Raw genomic sequence first — 21067 nt, forward strand, 5'->3', positions numbered from 1 at the left:
TATGAAATCCTGTCATTTACTTTGAAGAAACATTTGGTTTCTACTCCATCTAGATGCTTCAAAGGTTTGGAAAATTAAACAGCAAACAAATACAGTTACGCATATGAACAATTAATAGTTTTCCTTAAAAATCAACTGGAAATTTCTGAGTCTTAATGTATACTTTTGATTAATATGGCATCAAGGTGGTACTACACTTGATGGGATTTAGAAAAAAGAAAACATTTGAATGTTGCTTAGAAGAAATGCAGATTGAGGAGGATCAGATAGCATTTTCTCCCCTTTTCTGGTTAAATATGAATTAACAGAGAAACATATGACAAAATAATTCACTAGACGTTATTGAAAATTGCATTCCCACATAAGTTTTAATAAAAGTACATAAAGAAACATCTCTATCTTCAGTAAATTCTTCAGTCTTATGCACGTTCCCTGGAAGCAAAACTTCAAAATGCCGGGACTCTTCAACAATAATCAACAATTTAGTGGTATGCAAATTAAAAAGAACAGGCAACTATGGGGCAAGGGAGACTTTACAGCAGACGTTCATCATCCACCACAGTTCACTGTCTTTGAGGAAGTGACTTCATTCCAGTGTCCCACGTGTATCAATGAAAAGCCCCAAGTGATGAACCTAGCCACAGGAGAAAACAGTATTCTAGAGAAGGAATAATTACTTGGAAGAAAGACCTTCAAAACCAAAAGAAACACTGTTTCTCAGGGCATCTCTCTTGTCTGCTGTCTGTAAAAACATCTCATCATCCAGTTAATCTCCTCTGTGCCTCTTCACACCTGCATACATATTCGAACGTAAATACATACCTACTCACCAACTACACTCTCACCTAAACACATATGCACACATATGCACACATACCCACATACTAACTACACACCACACACTATGCACACCCCTCCATAATCCAGGCAACCCCCATCTTCCTACCTAAACACACTCTACTACACCAATGCCCGCTGATACTATATACACCAGTATACTAATCATAGTACATGTACACACAGAATATTCACACCCAGATCTCCCTGATACCAACATATACCCTCACATACATATACCACACACAACTAGACCTTGCATATATCTCCCAATCTACACATATATTTTGAACACACATACACAAACACAGCTATATATATACATTTTCAAATCCCCTACCCATCTACACATATTCCCAAATACCCCTGCATAGTCACACAAACTCAAACATATTACACACATTCACATAGACCTACTTTGTCCACACACACAAAGAACCCAAAGTCACATGGCTCTACACACCACAAACTACCCCCAACTCCTCTCCATGTAAATGGAATTGACATGAAGACTACAACATTTTGGCTGCTAAACTTTAATAGGAAGTAACTAATTAAGAAGGTTGAGGAGAATTTACTCCCAGCATGTCAAAACAAAATGAGTTCCTTTTCAAGGAAGCTTGTAATTATCATTGTAACTACAGAGAAAATAACAAAGTTGTTGTAAACACTGGGGAGAAGAGACCCAAAGTGAAAGACAAATGCTCCAATATAAAACTACTGTCATGGTCACAAAAGAACACCAACACCAACAAAAGAAAACATATTCAAATGCATTAAAAGTTTCTTTAAGTGGAAAGTCAAAAAACAAACCAAAATCAAGTTTTAGGATATAGCACTTTCAAGATGAATCCTTGTTAATTATGGACTCCAGTGATAAACCCACAAAAGAGGTGAGAAATTATTTACAAAGAGACAGAAAACAAAAACAGGCTATTTTCACATATTTTGCAGCAGCCAAGAATGACGGAAAGTGATAGAGCTGAATCTACAAAGTTAAAGAAATCTACAGTCCCAGTGCATCACATCTGAAGAAGCTCTGTTAATCATGCCTATTAAAAAGTTCAAAAAACATATTCGCATACACCTGGTCTCAGGGAAGGAAATCCATAAATACAGTGGCAGTACCAAAAATGAGAGCATCTACCAAGAAAAATGAGGGCAGAGGCGCAGGGACAACGGGCTAGAATATTCCATGCAATACAATGCTGGAGCCCTGCTAATGAAAGGAAACAAGACGTTCATGGCATCACACAGTTCATAAATATATTAGAGCTCAGGGGTACCACTTGGAATAAATAACATCAATAAGACACCGGGCAAGCCTGGTATCCAACCATAAAAAACAGACTAAAAACAAAGACAAGAAAGTGAATCTGTGGGTAAAGGACTGGTAATGTCAAAGCTGGTTAAGATTAGAACAGAGTGTGCTATGTGGGAATATATTTTAAAACTTGAGGAGTGTGTACCAATTGGAATCTACTAAAGAAGAGGAGTTTAACATCCTAATTCCTGTGTACTTCAAAGCTGGGCACTGGCAGGCATTGTGTGAAAGTGATTCAGTTTCTTTCTTTTGTTCTTTATCTTAATCCATTTTTAACATTTTAAAAGAACATTCTATTGGTTCTATGTGAACGAACATCATATCATGCACCCAAACCCCACTCACCCCCTCTCCACTTGTATCAACATCTATGCAGGCAACCTCCTGGCAGTATGGTGTAAAAAAATCTCATTTTGGAAATTGTAGTGTTCCACATTATATCCTATTGTATAACATTTTTGTCCATACTTTTGTGCTTGCAAGTGCTCATTAATTGACCCATTGGCCTGGCACAAGCCCCCTGCCTTCTGTTACTCTATCCATATCAGAATCTCACTGAGACTTCCCTATTGGTACCCTGTGTCATGGAGATCCTGTAGTTTTGGATCTGTAGGATCAGCCCCTTCATGCAAGCAGCAGTTCATCAATGGGGTAGAGGTTGGAGTGGGCCAATTCAAAACCTTGGATCTGACTGAGCCTGAGAGATATCTGAGCTGGTCAGCCTGTGGGTTCTACTGCTTTCATATCCTCTGGTCTGGCTCACTGGCAACCCTGGCAACTAGGATACTGTGCTGCCTAGATGAGGTGCAGGGCCACCTCTCCCAAGGGCTGCAGCAGATGAGGGGCAGGGACAGCTCTCCTCATCTCATGAACTTGGAGCAAGGGAAGACAGTGAAAAAGGAGAGCATGGGGCACTTGGAGTTATGCTGGGCATGTGTGGCTGGGTTGGAAGGGTAATTTTACCTTGGGTCCAGGATGCTAACCTGGCCACTGACAGGGGTGGAGTCTTCCACCCTAAGATGTGGGTCAGGATATGGTGATCCATTTTAAACTCTTTTGACATAAATTTAAAGTAGAAGATTTGTAAATACAATTCAGAGTTCCTGTTCTGCCTCCAGTCATCTTACTCAATATTAACATCTTACATAAAATTAGTAAAATTAGCAAAACAGGACATTGATGTTAGGATACCACTTTACAATGAGTGTTTCCATAAAATAAAATAAAATAAAATAAAATAAAATAAAATAAAATAAAATAAAATAAAATAAAATAATAAACAAAAACAGCAACATTCCCACTCTCCATGTTCTGTGTTTCAGAACCCAGTCTGAGAGCTCCCATTGCATGGTCTTAGATGTCTCTCCTCTCTGATCTCTGATGGTGTTCCCATTCTTCTTTCTCTCGTGATCCTGGCATTCTGGATAGAGTATTGGCAATGCATTTTATAAAATGTCCCTTGAATTGCACTGGTCTTATGTTTTCTCTTTATCAAGCATGGGAACTTCTGAAAAGATACCACAGAGTTGATGTATCCTCAAAGCAACATTTCATCTGATACTTGTAGTTAAAAATACTAGCAATTTACATTTTTAATGTTTTTTTCATAGAGTGAAAAATAAACTTAAAACAATAGCAACTATTACAAATGAATTTACAAATTACTGTGAATTTAAAGAAATGAGTGGTATGGTTTCAATTTTGGCAAAATGCTACCTAAAGTTAACACAATTGAATTGTCACTTCCTCCATTTCTATTCTGACACCTTTCCATTCATTTCTTTATTTACAATGAGAAATTGGGCACAAGAAATAAATTTTGGTAAATACTGACTACAGTTATTCCTGGAAGGATAGAATTTTGATGTATTAATAAATTGTACTTTCTTCATTTTTAATATCTTGTTTTATTCAGTTTATTTATATGGCATATAGCAGTTCTGTTCTTAAAAGTGTATTCAATAACTTTATGGTAGGCAACTTGCTCCACACATGCACGACCTTGGGCGTGACCTTCCACTTGTGTACAGCAAACAAGCAAAAAGGGAACATATAGCTGACAGAGCATCATTTGATACAATGTCAGTATGCTTGTTCTGTAAGAAGGGAGATTTGCTACATTATTGATAGTGAATCCTGGTTGATGAACAAGTTGACACACACAAGGAAGATAGTGTTTAATACTTTACTAATTAAATCACTCTGCTCTGAGAAATAATGCACTTTGAAAGACTCTTCACCAAATGATTATGTTAAAGGTAAATATAAGTAATTTTTTTTCTTTTATGCAATTTTACATCTGATAGATTGCTCTAGGCTCAAATGTCCCTTAAATGCATGCACTCCATGGAATTTAATCTATAAGCAAGATTACCCTATTGTTAAGAACCAATAGGATACAAACAAATCCTCTGTAAGCCACTTGAAACAAAACCCAAGCCTCTCATGTAAAGAAATTAATTGGAGCCATATTCTAGCACACTACTGATGGTGACTGGAAAATATTTCCAGACAGCAATTATTGCAGAAAAGTATGAATGGAAGCAGTCTTATTAAGTAACTCATTTTTAGAAAATGAATGTTGGCAGAAGAAAAGTGTTCTGGAGTTATAGGAGTCAAAATGAACACCTGTCACCTAGAGTAGGTGATGTGTCACAGGTACCTTGGTTGAGTAAGGATGATTGCATCCTGTATCATACATAATAAAACAAACAAATATCTATATCCTAACTTCATAATCAAAAAAATTTCTCACTGCAAATTGGCTTCTACTTTAAGTTGTTGATGTTGTGGTTGGGGGATAATCTGAGATGCTGAAGGCGCATGCTCATGGTACAGCTCTATTCCACTTGGCACGTTATCGTTTTCATTTACTTTTCTTCAGTTTTAAGTAGGCATCTTGTGAGCATGCTTAGAAGGAATTGGGCCATGTATGCTATTCTCTTGGTCTACCACAGTGGATTCTCTATCTAGTCCAAGTTCAAAGGACACTGCATGGGGAGGATTTCTGTCTTTGACATGTTCTCAGGTCAATCTCTGTCTGTTAGAGTTACCATGAGACCACATTTGAGCCTAGTGACTTTTTAAACAGCTACTAAAGTTCATTTTAAAAATGTTATGTAATGTATTTTGATCATTATTTTTCCACCCACTCCTCCTGGATACTTCCCATCTCTTTACCCACTAAACTTCTGTCTCGCTGACTCTCCCTCTCTCCTCTCTTCCTCCTTCCCTCTCAAAACCAAGACAAACATAAATGAAAATTTAAACAAACAAACAAACAAACAAACAAAAAACCTAAGGGAAAAACAATGTACCAAACAAGACAAAATGAAACAAAGATCTCATAGAAAAACTTGAAGTTTGTTTTGTATTAAAAGTCAGGGGGGTTGTTTAGTGTTGGCCAACTTCCTAGCAATGGGGCCTGCCCAGAGTCATGGTCAGTATATCCAGGGGCATTCCAGAGGAGGAAATCTGATTTTCCCTTTGTCAGCAGGAATAAATTACAGACATTTCTTTAGTTAGGGATGTGACCTCATGCCTCCTTCTTCATCCTAGTCCTGGTACCTGTCTGGTTTGAATCTGTGCAGGTCTTACGGATGCTGCCACAGTTGCTGAGTTTATATGTGCACTCATCCTGTTGCATCTTGGAGGACACTGTTCCCTTGGAATCATCTCCCACCACTGGGTTCTACAAATATCCCTTCTTCTCTCCTGGATCCCTGAGCTTTTAGGGAAAGGGTTTCATTTCATAAACTCTTACAGTAGAACAGCTCAGGATAATACAAGGTTTCTTTATTTCTCTACAAAAATTATTTAATAGTTTTTTGTGTCAAATCTCCCATTGACAATACCCTTTCAAACAAATTTGCTATGTATTTAGATGTCATTAGTCAGTAAAATAATAATACTGTCAGGCATTTTTTAATTGTGATGAGTTTTGTCTTAGTAGTTCTCATTATTAGTGCACCATTGCTTTGTCCCTCCAAGTTAGATCTTTTGGCTCCTTAAGGCTGTTATCACCTTGACCAGGTTTATATGCTTTGCAACCAAGTTACATAAAGGGTCGCCGTAGTCAATAAGTTAGATATAAACAAGTTCTGAAGATGAGAACTGGTCATACATGAGAGTTGGCATGCTCTCTTGTCAGATATTTTATAGATATTTTATATAGCAATAATATCACAGAATGTTTTACTATCACTCTGTAGTGCAAATGTACCCACACATGAATCTAAATTACATTTGGATTCATGTTTGCATAACTATGTGTCTGCATTTATGTTTAACAGCAAGTGTATGATTGTCAATAGGCTTTCCTTAATTATACGTGTGAAGATAAGCTTTGAATTGTAATAATGTATTCGTCAGGCTTTATTCAGATGGGTCCTTTAAGAAGTTGAAATATTGTACAAACTATATGATGTAAAAATGAAACAAAATATATTTAAAATATAACATAGTGAGAGTTAAATTCACTCTACTTAGAGAGCTTGTTACAGTATTTTCAAGATTTAGCATTCACCATCATGACTGGAGGGCATGTTAAAACATGAATTTAAGTCCCAAGTCCTAGTGTATCTGAGTTAGATGGTTTGCAGCAGGTCACAGAGATTGCATTTGTCCAAGTTTCTCAAAGCTGCTTATGTTGACTATTGGGTTCTGTGAGCACACATGGACATTGATGGTGCTCCATCATTGATTGCAGTTGTTGCTGCAGTGGCACTGTTGGGCAGCAAACAATCGCTATTCTAAGACAGGGTTTGAAGAATCCTGTAGCTGTGTCTCCTGACAGTCAGAATCCCACTGCTTCTTTTTATATTGAGAACACACTGCCATTGTGTTCTTTGTGTCCCTAGGAAGCTGAGGTCCGAGAGCCCAGTGTCAAACCATTCATTTGGAATGATACCAGTGAAGAGTAAATGCAGAAATAGAGAAAATATTCCTTCCCTCACTCCTCCATTTGGAGCATGTGACTTTATTCTGAGCAAATGAAATCCAATCCACTGTGTTCACTGAATTACCATTCACGTGAGTGATCTGGAATGCTCTACTATATTTCTGTTTTGGTGTTTGTTTGTTTTTCAAGTAACTTTAGAGCCCTGTAAGCTATAAAGAGAGAAAGAACTATCAGGGGTTATCATAAAGGCAACAGCTTAAGTATCTCTGCTTCATAAGCTGTCATTTCTCATTCTTCAACAATTCTGTAGCTTGCTTGAAATTTCAGAAAGATATATTTTGCAATGATAAAAACATTTATATTTAAAATATTAATTAAAAGTACAAATAGACAAAATTCTTCAAGTTCATGTATCCTCAAAGTAACAAACATGCACCTCAATAATAACAGTAGTATATCTGAGAATTGAAGGAGATAAATATTTAAATACTTAAATATGTATTATGGGTAAAATCCTTAGAAGACCCCTGAATTCCTATGTAAACAATGTTCTTAATACATTATACTACAGTGCAGAATAAAACTTCACAAAATCTACTGGGTATGAAATTATTATATTGTACCACCAAGAAAGCCTTAGGCTTATATTTCTAATATTTCTGTGAACAGCAAAATAGTTATTTTCTTAAGAATATTTCAAGATATGGGAGATAGTAATTCTGAGAACTAAAATTTGCCCCCAGTAATATCTCCCTCCTCTCCTTCCTCTTTCAATACTGTAATTTCTACGTATACCAAGTAACCTACCAAGTCGGCATAGTTGGACTTCACTTTATCTTATTCATACACCCTAATTTTTCTGTGAGAATGATAGATTTCCTGGAACATAGAAGTTGTAATGATCATCCCTGGTCCCATTAACAAACAACAGAAAAGAGGATATTTTGTTCAGTGTTACTTATCTTCAAAATCTCCAAAAGCACTGTGTCCTGTGCAAGCAACAAGTCGAAAGAGAATCTACAGAATTTACTTGTTGTTTTCTCTTTTTGGTAGGTAGTCTTAGTTTGACCTTCTCCTGTAGCATCACAGGGGAGCAGTGTCATTTCTCTTTTACAGATAGCAATACTGAAAAGCTACATGTTTCAAAAGCAGCAAGGCCTTTACAGGACAAAGATATGACTAGAGCAGGTGAGTTCTAATTACTGCTAATCTCTAGCTTATCTTATTTCCAGGAGTGAAGGGTTACTGAGTATTTCAACTTAATTCACTTTAAACTCATGGTGAAGAACTCAGAGTTGATACTAACCGACCTGCTTATCCTTCTAGGAAAAATTTCATTTATAGTGAATGTTGTAACCTTGGTGATGTGTATCTAAGTACATGTTAAATCTTGTAATATTGAGGGGATAAACATTAGAGGATACCTGCCTAGTCACAGCCCCAACTTCCCTATTCACTGCTCAGATCGATGGTATTCAGAGCAGAGCAGAGAAGTGTGTAATGATGGTGAGATCCTTGGATTTGCTATTTTACATGTTGTTCCTATTGCTTCTTTTGCTCATCTACATCTGCAGTAATGGAAGGACAGGAGAGTAAATTAGCTACATTTAAACATGGCTTACATTAATGGTACTTAGGTTGAATAAATGGTGTTTAGACTTCTGAAAAATGGCTTTATAAACTTAATTGCTCAATAAAGTTTCAGGGTAGGAATACAATATAACTAGGCAGAGTCAGCCATTTTTTCTCAAAAGAAACTGATCTCATCAAGAGGACAGTGCTCACAGGAGGCTAAAAGAAATAATGAACCATGAGAAGCAAATAGCAAGGGTATTTAATGCCTATAAATGAAGGGTAAAGAAAGCAAATCTTATATTTTTGTATGTAGACATAAGTATAGTCCTCTTTTTAGTGCCAGAATATGAGGCGATGAGGAAAAGTTTGAAGTTAAAAAAAATGGCAATGTATATGCTGTTTAATAAAGATAAACCAGTTATGAGTTGGGCTAGAGTAGCTGCAGTTCTATTGGTAGAATGCAAGCATGAAGACCTGCTTTGGATGTGCAGAATCCGTGGCTAAGGGTAAGCATGATACCACACACTGGGAAGCAGGGAAGTGGGGTCAGAGGTTTTCAATATCCAGGTCTGGCTCAGAGACCCTGCCTCAAAGAAACAATGTGCAAGATGTCTGAGCAACGACACTGGAGACAGTCCTCTGGCCTTCACATGCATTGGCATGTGCATTTGCACACACACATGCACACACACACACACATACACACACACACACGAATACACATGCACATACATACATGAATACAAACATACATACACACATGAAAAGGCATAGACAGCACAGAGAGAGAGAGAGAAAGAGAGAGAGAGAGAGAGAGAGAGACAGAGACAGAGACAGAGAAAGAGAGAGAGAGAGGAGAGAGGGGAGGCAAGAGAGAGGGAGAGAACACCTCAAGAACTAGTGTGCACAGCAGCACAGCATATGGCAGACAGTTGTCATCCAAAGTGATAAAGAATAAAGCAAGGCTGTTGTTACACTCAGGTACAGGAGGCTAAGAACATCATTCATAGTCTATGAAAGAGAGAAATGTCTGATAAAGAATGTGATTGTTGCACTCTGTGAGCCTATCAGATACCTGAGGTACAGTGCAGTCATGGAACCTACAAGTCAAGGCAAGCAAGTGTATGCAGAGAGGGATGGAATGAGAACGGGCAGTCAAAGGCCGAACAAGGAAGAAAGCCATGTCATGCTTGAGACAGGAAGAATTGTGCTGACATCTGTCATATACCAGAGTCTAAGCGAGGCAACTTCACAGAGGAGAATCCCTGAAACTTATGCATTTCCCCAAATAGATCTGTTTGGGGACTCAGAGGAAGGCTGGGATACTGGTGGGAACATTCCTGGGTGCCGTTGCCTGAGAAAGGACCACACTCCACAGGAAACATCCACTCTGAAGAAAGAAATAGAGAAGGTGCTTTAGAGAGTAAGTGGTAAAATAATATAATAATTTGTAAACAGAATTAGGTTTAGGGATATGTGATTCATAGCAAACCCGGGGGGGTTGCAATTATAAAGTTCTAAAATACTGTTATTGTGATACCAATTATGAAAAGCACCAACTTTTATAGCAGAAACAATGTTCCAGGTACCATGGTAGGATTTTGCCCTTCCTCGTCGGAGCTCTTAGTAGTGTGGGCGGCCAAAGCATGGACTCAGGGTCTTTTGGAGTTCGGCACCAATAGCTCCTTCACAAGTATTCAATGGCAAAGAATTATTCTATTATTTCTATTTACCCCTTTCAGGTAGGGGTAGATAATAATCATTGGCAATTATTGTCTCTACAGGCAAATCCCCAGTTCTGACTGAGCAGCTAGGTAACCTAATTAGACAGGCTCTGACCTCAAAGGAAAAATCCTGTCACCTGCTAGTGACCACTGACCTCTACACACACACACACACACACAGAGGAACATAGATACACACATACTGTGTCTAATTTCCATTTAGAACTTTTTCCAAGTTTGTACAAAGCATAGCTCTTCACTGTTCTTACCTGAAGCTCTTTGTAAGTAGCAATGCTGAAAAACGATTTGATTCCTTTCCACATTTATTTTGAGTTGCAGGTGTTGGACAGTATATTCTGTCTCCACCAACCTGGAATATATTGTCAAATCAATCCTCATAAGACTTGAACTTGATGCCATGCTCACGATTTTTTGGTTGGTTACCGTGTCCTCTTGGAAGTCAGAACAGGCTATATTGAAAATTTCTGTGACTCAGGAGTTTCACTCAGTCAGCTCAGAGGTCAAAGGCAGGTGTAGAAGCAGCAGCTTCCCAGAGGCGCTTTTCATTGCAGGAAGAGCGAGCACCACTGGGTTACAAGTTAGAGTTGGAAAAATGCTTTGACTAAGCACAAAAGACACCTGACTGAAGCCTACTCTTGAGATGCGTTTTCCTCATCCAGGAATGACGGTTGGTATGCAAACCACAGATATAAAAGTAATTAAATTCAATATTAAATGCAAGTCTACATTAGAGATGTTTGTGATTCTGCCACACAACTCCTGTCTTGCTCCTGCAGCAAGCCTGCCCTTCCTGCCCCGCAAATTAACATCTGATTACACTTCACCAAGGCCTGACACCCTGCTCAGAGACTCAATTCCACAGGACTACAGGGTGGTATTTGCTTGTTGCTTGTCTACTATGTCTGATTATGTGTGACTCTTCTTGAGTGAAAAAAAAAAACCACTTCAAAATCAAAATCAGAGAATATACCATAATTTGCTACACCATCAAACCTTCTTCTGCTCCTCTATGTTTATGTTGCAAACATGTGCCTATATGTATAGAGTTTTTTTCAAGTGTGTTTACCTTTAAAGCCTGTCTGGGCCCATTTCTGCCCCTTTTTTTTTGTTCCATCATTTTTGCCCTCTATGTTTGTCTGTTACTACCTTAGAAAATATTGGAATTAATTGGTCATATACTTATGAAGCTTATAAATACATGAAGTCATTAAAGAGTATATCTTTGGATCCCTAAAATCTAGTACATTTTGTACATTTTAAACTGTATTTTAAATCCAAAAGAATATAGAAATATTTTAAACATAAAGTTTTTATAAAGACAATTAAGGTGAATGACAAATAAAATAAAGCCAGAAGTTGGATTGAGATACACAATGCACATAAACTGACTTCAGTCTTGTCTATCAGTAAAAAGCTACTGAGAGTTCACTAATGATTCCCATTGGCAACAAAAGAAATCTCCTGATGCTCTTCAGTGACTCAACTGAAATTCCCCAAAGCATTTCATCCCTGAATCCACTCTATGGTGCATGGTCCTATAAGGTAACAGTGTATCAAGCAAGGGCTTCAGCAGTAGCATTTTGCTGTCTTTGTTTCTGCCCAACAGTAAAGAGACTCCTGAGATAGTGTTAGATGCTACAGAGGACAAGAACATAGTGTTAAGAGAAGACATAAGAAACAGAGACCCCCCTCATTCACACACTATAAGCTTTTGATAATATATCATATTATTATATTATACTATACTATATTAATATTACTAGACCTTTAAAAAGGAAAACATCTCCACATGTACAATTTAATTAAACATTTATGGAGGATTAGTATGAAAAAGGCATAGTCAAACAACTAGTCATTTCAAACCCAAACAGAGTTTCATTCTCAGGAATGAAAGCCAAAAATTAATAAATGGTTATAGTGGTAGGGGAAAAAAAGGTGAAGGAGGAGGAGAAGAAGAAGGGAAGGAAACAAACAAATGCCAGGGAAGCAACGTGTTAAAGATACCGTTTTAAAGAGTTTTTTAAAGACTCCCCTCTGTGATAAAGCAAAAGCAGAGGGAAGACTAAAGCTATGGAAGTGCTGGGTCTTAGACAGCTCCCTAGTGTTGGACAAGATCCATAGATGCCCTGCAGGGAAGATGGCATTATGTGCTGGTATCACAAGCGAAGATGGATTGAGTTGTCCATCTCACTGAATCTGCAGCATTTTAATCAGCTGGTACATGAATCAATAAACCTCTTGGGTAAAATCTCAGCCCTTAAATGGCTTTTCAAGGATCTTTATGACCAAGGACCAGCAGAGACCTCTGGTTGGCTCCCCCTGTTGGACAGGCCATCACTTTCTCTCTCTCTCTCTCTCTCTCTCTCTCTCTCTCTCTCTCTCTCTCTCTCTCTCTCTCTCTCTCTCTCTCTCTCTCTCTCTCTCTCTCTCCTTCCTCGATCCTTCAGCCACCCCTTCAGGTCTCCTGGATCCTCTTAATCATGTCATGACTGTCTCGTAGCAGTCTATACTTAGAACTGTGTCCTATGCTTCCTGTAAAGTTTAGCTGTGGCTCTTCTCGGATGCTGCCTGACTGCTTTTAGCTCACTGTCCCTCTTTGCAGTGGCTACCCTAAGCTTCCCCTACAGAGGACACTGTACCTGTTGTACTAGCTCATTTACTTGATTCCTTCAGTTCCCACTTCAGTTTGAAGACAAGCCTCCTGAGAACACAGGCTTTGTCTCTCTGGCTTAATCCCTCTTTATGAGAATTATGGCTCTAGTCACTGTTGGGGCATACTAGATATTAACTGAGTTTTCCTTTTAAATGTAAATACAACCTTCATATCTTTTGTTTAGTAAAGAATGAGTCTTATAGACTCTGTTAAACATTGATTATTTTCTTTTATCTGCTATGTTATATATAATAAATAATTCTTAAATTATAATCATTTGTTAAAAGAAAGTTTAAAATAGATAACCCAAATAATCATTTCCACATAATGAAAATAGACCTTAACTATGTATAACATCAAAATGTTCTGATTACACAAGATTATGTTTTACAAGAAAACTTTATTTTAATATTATGTATATATACATGTTAATGGCAAAAAACTACTCAGTAGGATGCCCAGTGTAATCAGAAAAACAAAATGAAATTAAATCCAAATATTTTAGTTTTAAAACATTGAATGGTTTTCTAAGACCCCTCTATTTAATTTCTGTGACAACATCATTGGTTCTAATCTGTTTAAAGTTAAATAAATCAGCCTATCAGCTTTCCTTTTCCTTCTACAACCTAAACAATTGCATCAATACAAGATGATATGAAATAATACAATCAATATGAAATACAATTAAGAACAGGTTAGATCTTTTGTAACTCTGTTTTTGTCCTGTCTAGCAAGGTGTCTTATAATACAAAGAATTGTGTTATATCAACACACCAATTTTCTTTTGGAATGTCTCATTCCTCATTGCATAAAGAAACAGTCCCTCAATCAAAAGTATGCCATAGATGTCAGAGGAACACATAGGGCTAAAGAGATTGCTCAGTGGTTAAGACCATTTACTGCTCTTGCAAAAGACCTGGATTCAGTCTCCTGAACCTACGTAATAGCTCACAACAATCTGTAACTCTAGTTCCAGGGACCCAGCACCCTCTTCTGACTTGGAGGGGCACCAGGTGTGCATGGCTCCCTCCCTCCCTCCGTCCTTCACATGTCCTCTATCTTCACAAGAACCAAAAGTATACAGTGTTACATATTTTAAGACACATAGTTTGAAAGGTGAAAATATTTTAAAACAATATTGGAAGAGTTGTTTTTCTTTTTACTTAGAAGTATTTACATCTATGAGCTATAATGTTTAAAACTTTTAAATATTTGTTTTTATTATTAAATATCAGTTTATGACACTTATAAAGATATGAAAATACAACATCCCAGTTGTGTCTTAAATTAAGAAAACAGTATATTAACGGTATCTGGAGAGTTCTTCACCCACAGGCAAAAAAAAAGTCAACAGTATTTCCTATCCTAGATGAAGATTTTCATCCATGATAGCTTCTTTGCCCATCAGAAACAGGTTATAGAAAAGGAAGGAAGGAAGAAAGGATGGAAGGGAGGGAGGGAGAGAGAGAGAGAGAGAGAGAGAGAGAGAGAGAGAGAGAGAGAGAGAGAGAGAGAAAGAAAGAATGAAGGGATTGTTTTATGTTTGCTTATATTTTGGATAAATGTAATTTTTATTGTTTGGTATTCAATATTAAAAACTTAAAGTATAAATGGTAAATACATGAATAAACAATCAATTGCTACAAGACAAAAACTATTTTCTATCTGGCAAACATTGGCTGTCAACAAAGTCTTCAGCTATGCTAATTTGACTTTGATAATAATATCTTCAGTTCACACAATCATCATATCTACAACACTATCAAGATCTCTCTGTCAGTGCTGGCCATTTCTCCTGTTCAAATGATAATTTCATGTCCTACTTAGAATAAAAATGATGTTTGCCATTAACTATCAAATACCTCTTTTCATTTTGCCATTTTTTATAATATAGTAAATAATTAAATCATCTCTTCTGTCCTTTTCCTCTCTCCTCAATTCCTATGTCTACTGCCACCTTCCTGGACCAACATGGTTCCTAACTGCATTCTAAATACTAATCCTGAGTCCCACTAGTAAGCATGGAGCTCACTTGTTCTCATTTTGAGGAGGTGTGGCTTTCTGTAATGATCTCCTGCTGCTACAAAATAAAGCTTCCTTGGCAAAAGGTGAGCTCCACACTGGTTCAGTGGGTAAAAGCTAGTAAAGAACCTAAAGACGATTTAGGGTCAACTCACACAGAGATAACCGAAGTGAGGTTGGCTTGCAGCTGATATTCTAGACCTACACCGGGAGTAAAGCTAGCTGCTTCTGATCATTGACAACCACAGTTTCCTAAACTGGACTCAGTGTCCACTCTTTGGAAGTTCCATCTTTGATACTATCTGCTAATAACTTCAATAGAATATCAAATGGTTCATCCTCAATTACCCAGTAACTTCAAAATCTCATTTTAATGATATAGCACAAAAATCATCTCCTTCCTCATCTTCTTGAAGAATTTAATCAGCATGAGACAGGTCAATAACAGCAGCTTTCTTTCTATTATATTTTCAAAGGGTCTTAATACATCTAGATGGTCTTCATTTTTGAAGTCTCCTTTTTTTTTTTTTTATAGTGTAACACATAACCTTGAACTCAACTCTGGGTAAAAGAGAAAGTGCTATTTTGGTACATTAATCATGAGTATTCTAGAAGATCTAATTTAAAAGGTTCATGGTAGCAGTTTATCTCAAAGCATGAATTCTTAATCAATCAAAGTAAATAATTGTTTAGACTCAAATATTATCATGAAATGTAGCCATTTAAGTTTAAGTGCTTAACTAAAGCAAACCTTAAATTAAATATACTCATCCCTCAAAATAGTATATTCATATGAAATATAAATATATACTTATATATTATACACATGCACACACACACACACACACACACACACGTTTCACAAAAAATGAATTACTTTGTTTAAAATTGTCTTTTTTTTCTTGCAAACAGTGGCAGCAAGTTGGCTACCTCAAGTGGTGACAGCACAATTAAACTATGGGACCTCACCAAAGGTGAATGCACCTTGACCCTTGAAGGACACAACCATGCCGTATGGTCCTGCACCTGGCACTCTTGTGGTGACTTCGTGGCTTCTGCCTCACTGGATATGACGAGTAAAATCTGGGATGTCAACAGGTAAGAAGTATTTTAAACATTATTCATTTATACTGCTAGACATTTGTGGGAATAGAGTCCTGTTGTCCTCAATGCTGCCACTGGGGAACTTTACAAGAAGCTGTTTGTTGCAAAGATTATAGAGAGTGACATAAATAATCTTGATGAAATCCATTTCTAACTTTATTGATCTTTGTTGATGCAATAATTCCTCTCTGAGCGTCTAGAACAAGAACAAGCCTGTGTTAAGAGATTAGAGTTTCGTCAACTGGAAGCTGATTTTTAAGAGCTGATGTAAATGAATATTTATTTTAACCAGAATTTTTGCTATACTTTGCACAAGATTGCTGTGTCTCTTAGTTTGGTTGTCATGAATATGATGGAATTGGCTTATGCTCAGTTTTTACTGATACCTTAGAATGTTTTACCAAACCAATAATTTTTAGTAATTCTCACACTGTAAGAAATGATAGATATGGAAGTTTTATATTTATTTAATTCAAAGCAAACATCTGTTTCATTTAAAATTTCAGTAATCATATTATAATCTACTTGATAGACAAGAAAGATGAAAATATACATTAGGAGATCATCAAATATCTTAATTGTTTCAGGTTAAAGGTTATATGTCAGAATTTGAGTCTCATTTGTTGAAACAATGCTTAGGTCTCAAATTTTGGATGATGCCTCCTGGAGTGTTATGCAAACTATTGTCCCATGACCGGTCTAACTTATTTTCAAAGAGAATAGCAGAGCCGTCACAAAGACTGTGACTTAGAGTTTCACATACACTTGTTCCCTTCAACAACTGTCCTCTATCCTTCCTATCAGTGGCATTTTAAGAACAGAGGGCAATTAGGTGCTTGTGACCATTCAGTCAAAAGTTATCTTAAGTTGCACAAGCGAATGAGTTCCTGAGGCTGTGCAGCAGTTCCTAAGCTCCTCTGTCTCCCCATGCGTGATGCTTTGTTTCCTTGAGGCTGCAGCAGCTAGGCTAGGTAAACCTCTCTGTGGCTTTGCTGTCTGACTCCTGTACCTCTGCCAGTAGCTAGTACATACGGCAGGTTGCAAGTCTGACTACAGCGGTGGGCAGGGGGGGCTTCCTTCTTGCCATGTCTTTCCCATGAGCATCTTGTAGACTTGCCATCACCCTATTAATTTTACCTCAACAACAATACTGTTCTCATTACAGTAGACACCCTGGAACATCATGTAGGGAGAGAAAATTCAGCTAGCAGGTCCCTCTTCTCCTTGGTCTGTTCCCCATCTCTTTCAGACTACAGCCTCTAGGCAGAGAAACCCCCATCACCAGCACAGAATTGCTGAAGTCTGATTCCAGCCATTCCAACCGTGGAAACCTCCTTCTTCAATTCTGTGGTTTTGGGGTTTTTTTTGTTTTGTTTTGTTTTTTTTTTTTGTTTTTTTGTCTTGTTTTCTCCCCATGTCTCTCTCTGTCTCTCTGTCTCTCTGTCTCTGTCTCTCTCTGTCTCTCTGTCTCTCTCTCTCTCTGTGATTTTGGAAGATCAAAGATTTTGTGAATGCTAGTCAGATGAATATTTATAATTTCTACCTAATTGCCTTTGTTGTTTTAGTTGATGTTTGTCAGTCTGTCCTGAAGGAACTTTGTTCCTTACTACTCTTTTCCTATTAGTTAGTAAACAACTTACATAGTTGACAGTCCTATCTGCTAAGCTTTGATCACCAAAGTTACAGGAACAGTTTCTGGCCATTACTAGACCTTGACAGATTCAAACGTGGGCAGATAAATAACATAATCCATCTAGGTTGTAGACGAACAACTGACTGAACTTTGCATATGGCACTGGCTAGTTTTGTGTCAACTTGAAACAGTCTGGAGTTATCATAGAGAAAGGAGCTTCAGTTGAGGAAATGCCTCCATGAGATCCAGGTGTAAGGCATTTTCTCAATTAGTGCTCAAGGGTAGGAGGGCCCATTGTGGGTGGGACCATCTCTGGGCTGGTAATCTTGGTTCTATAAGAGAGCAGGCTGAGCAAGCCAGGGGAAGCAAGCCAGTAAAGAACATCCCTCCATGGCTTCTGCATCAGCTCCTGCTTTCTGACCTGCTTGAGTTCCAGTCCTGACTTCCTTTGGTGATGAACAGCAATGTGGAAGTGTAAGTTGAATAAACCCTTTCCTCCCCAACTGCTTCTTGGTCATGATGTTTGTGCAGAAATAGAAACCCTGACTAAGACATATGTCCTGTGTAAGAAAGCATGGCTGTGAGTGATAATTTTACCTAATTCTATCTAAAACTGGGAAAATTGTTTTGATTTTTTGCTGGGCACCATTTTATTTGTGACAATTAATTGTATGTAAAAATTCCTAATTCTATTATGCTTCAATATCATATGATCAAATTTCATAAATATTTTCAATACTGAGTCACTGGAATTTCAGCACAATTATCTAATTTTAATTTCAAATCTATTAATCATATAGAATGTGTAAACCTAACCATGATCAGGTTTAAAGTTGAATCCCAATAAAACTCACCCCATGCCCCCAGAATTACTTTAAACACTGTGATTTAACAACTTTCCTTTTGACTCTGTCATATTGTCATCTCATTGATGCTCTGACAAAGCAGATCAATGTTACTCTTTATTAATGTCAAATTGTTTTAAATTAAACTTTCTCATCAATATCCAGACCTCAATCAAATTCATCACCAATGACAGAAACTGATACTGATTTTGAAGCTGCAGTGCTACACCCAGGAATAAGTAAAGGGAGATATTGATTACTTCTGAGTCTGTTGATAGGTCTTTCAGACTTATAATCAAAACATGAAATTCTGATTTGTAATTTCCCAAGGATATACCTTGGTTTAAAATATCACAGGTTGTTTGAACTGACTCAGTGACTTAAGGGGAGAGGGGTTTGCCTTGGTCATTTGGAGAATGATAGAAACTGTGTTGTGATGTATGGCTTCCTCGTCTCTGGATGCCACACAGTTCTTAAAAACAGACTACTTTGAACTCGTACATGCCATCATCATCATCATCATCCACTTGTTGTTCAACAAAATGTTAGTTCACTGTGAAGCATAACTGAGACAGAGTTCTGGATAAAGCATCATATTTGCTGAGCAACACTGAGATTCCCTGAACAGGATCTAAAGTACTCCTCAGTCTGTGTAAGGCCTCACTCTGGGGAGCTTCTCAAGGAACATACACATGAACTGGCAGATGTATGTGTTTTGGTTAGAAATCATGGATTCCTATTTCAGTTTTAAAGCATGCCCTTTTAGTTCAGTCACTAAGCATTTTGCACATTGTGCACACATGTCCTCACACAAACACATACACACACACTCATGCACATATCTACAGGCTCATATGCACACACACACACACACACGGATATGCCTGTGTACACACACACACACACACACACACACACACACACACACAGAGTCCTTGGCATGTGATTGTTTACTTGCATGAATGAATATAGAGTTGATCTTCAAGTACCTGTGAAGAATATTAAGTAGGATTTTTTTTTTTTTACTTTCCGTATTCATATTCAAGCTGTGTGACAAGTTGCTGTCTTATACTACATGAATCTACAAAATGATTAAAATTAGGTAGGAGTATTAAAAATGATCTCAGACAGCTGTAAAAAAATAATTTATGTTTCTTTTTCTAGGCATTCATACACAACACCAGTGAGTAAGTGTTCATGACATGAGTAAGCAGTCCAGGGCCATTTAACAGACATAAGGAGAATTTCAGAATCAATCACTGCCCTCATTGAGATTATAAATAATTTAAAGATGTAGCAATTTTGAAGCAATCATGGAATTTTCATTGCATCTGCTCTCTATAATATCGCATCAGGTATTCTGGGAGACTCCTAGCCGTTTGTCTTCCAAGGTAACTGCACTTGGCTAAGCAGCTTCATCACACTGGCACTTTGGTATTTGGAAGGCAGACCATGTGCCTGCACCACTTATAACTGGAAGGATAGGGGTTGGAAACAGCCACTGTGTTACTGCTTCAGCTGCTTCAGTTAGGCAGCACAACAGCAAAAATTTAGCAGTATGTATCAAGGACTGACAGAAGCATGGGGACTTGCAAAACTCAGCAGCTTCTCTCTCCAAAATGATGGGAAATAATTGCAATGTCCTTAATTCTCAGTGAGTTGTTTTGGATGCCCTTGAAATTATGTGGAGAAGGTGAAAAAGCAAGTTTAAGAACTGTGTTCAATTTGTGGTTTTCACTCTATTTTGTTACTTAGAAGCAAATTCATCAAAAACCTTGTTTTGTGAGAGAATCACACTGACAAAGAAACCATGAACCAACAGGTAGTAACTCACCCATTCTTAAAATAGCCCAGGAAGCCCCAAATGTGCATCCAAAGGAAGTTACAGAGACATCTAGTCACAAAGAAGAGAATAGTTGACAAAGAAGAACCTGCTATAAAAAAGCCAGAAGCCAGGACTCCCTCATCTGGCTTCAGTGAGAGAAGACACACCCAACCCTTGAGAGGCTTGAGGCCCCAGGGTGTGGAGAGTTCTGGTGGGCTAAGGGGTGAAGATATGTGGACATCCTCTTGGAGATGGGGAGGAGGAATGGAATGAGAAACAGTCCGAGTGTGGATTGGGAAGGGGATAATGACTGGATTGTAACAAACAACCAAATAAACAAACACGAAAGTCAGAAGCCACACTCGAAAAGCCAAACCAAATCCCGAAACCACAAAATACACCAAGCAAACCAGTGGGAGAAGCTCTCCTTGTGTGAGCATGCCATGCTTCACTCAAGCAACTTTCTTCAGAGCCTTGGTGAAGTGCCTTGATTTGCTTGCTTAGGATGCTAAGGCAATTCACAAAATGGGCAGTTTTATTTTCCCACTTTCTTTTTCTCTGTTTCCATCTATATAGCTTCTATTCTTTCCTTGTCCCATCATCA

At 37.8% G+C, this 21067-nt stretch overlaps 1 protein-coding gene across 4 annotated transcripts in view; it reads left to right on the forward strand.

Annotated features, from left to right (window-relative positions):
* The window catches only part of Spag16 (sperm associated antigen 16), a 945274-nt gene that overhangs the window by 466801 nt on the left and 457406 nt on the right, over positions 1 to 21067 (forward strand). For all 4 annotated transcript variants that reach the window (XM_021171958.3, XM_085838176.1, XM_021171981.3 and 1 more), the window contains one exon: positions 15969 to 16154. In XM_021171958.3, coding sequence (XP_021027617.1) covers positions 15969 to 16154 — 186 coding nt within the window. The remainder of the gene's footprint in view (positions 1 to 15968; positions 16155 to 21067) is intronic.

This window comes from Mus caroli, unplaced genomic scaffold (genome assembly GCF_978045245.1).
Source record: "Mus caroli unplaced genomic scaffold, Mus_caroli_1 scaffold_1, whole genome shotgun sequence".
NCBI classification, from domain to species: domain Eukaryota; kingdom Metazoa; phylum Chordata; class Mammalia; order Rodentia; family Muridae; genus Mus; species Mus caroli.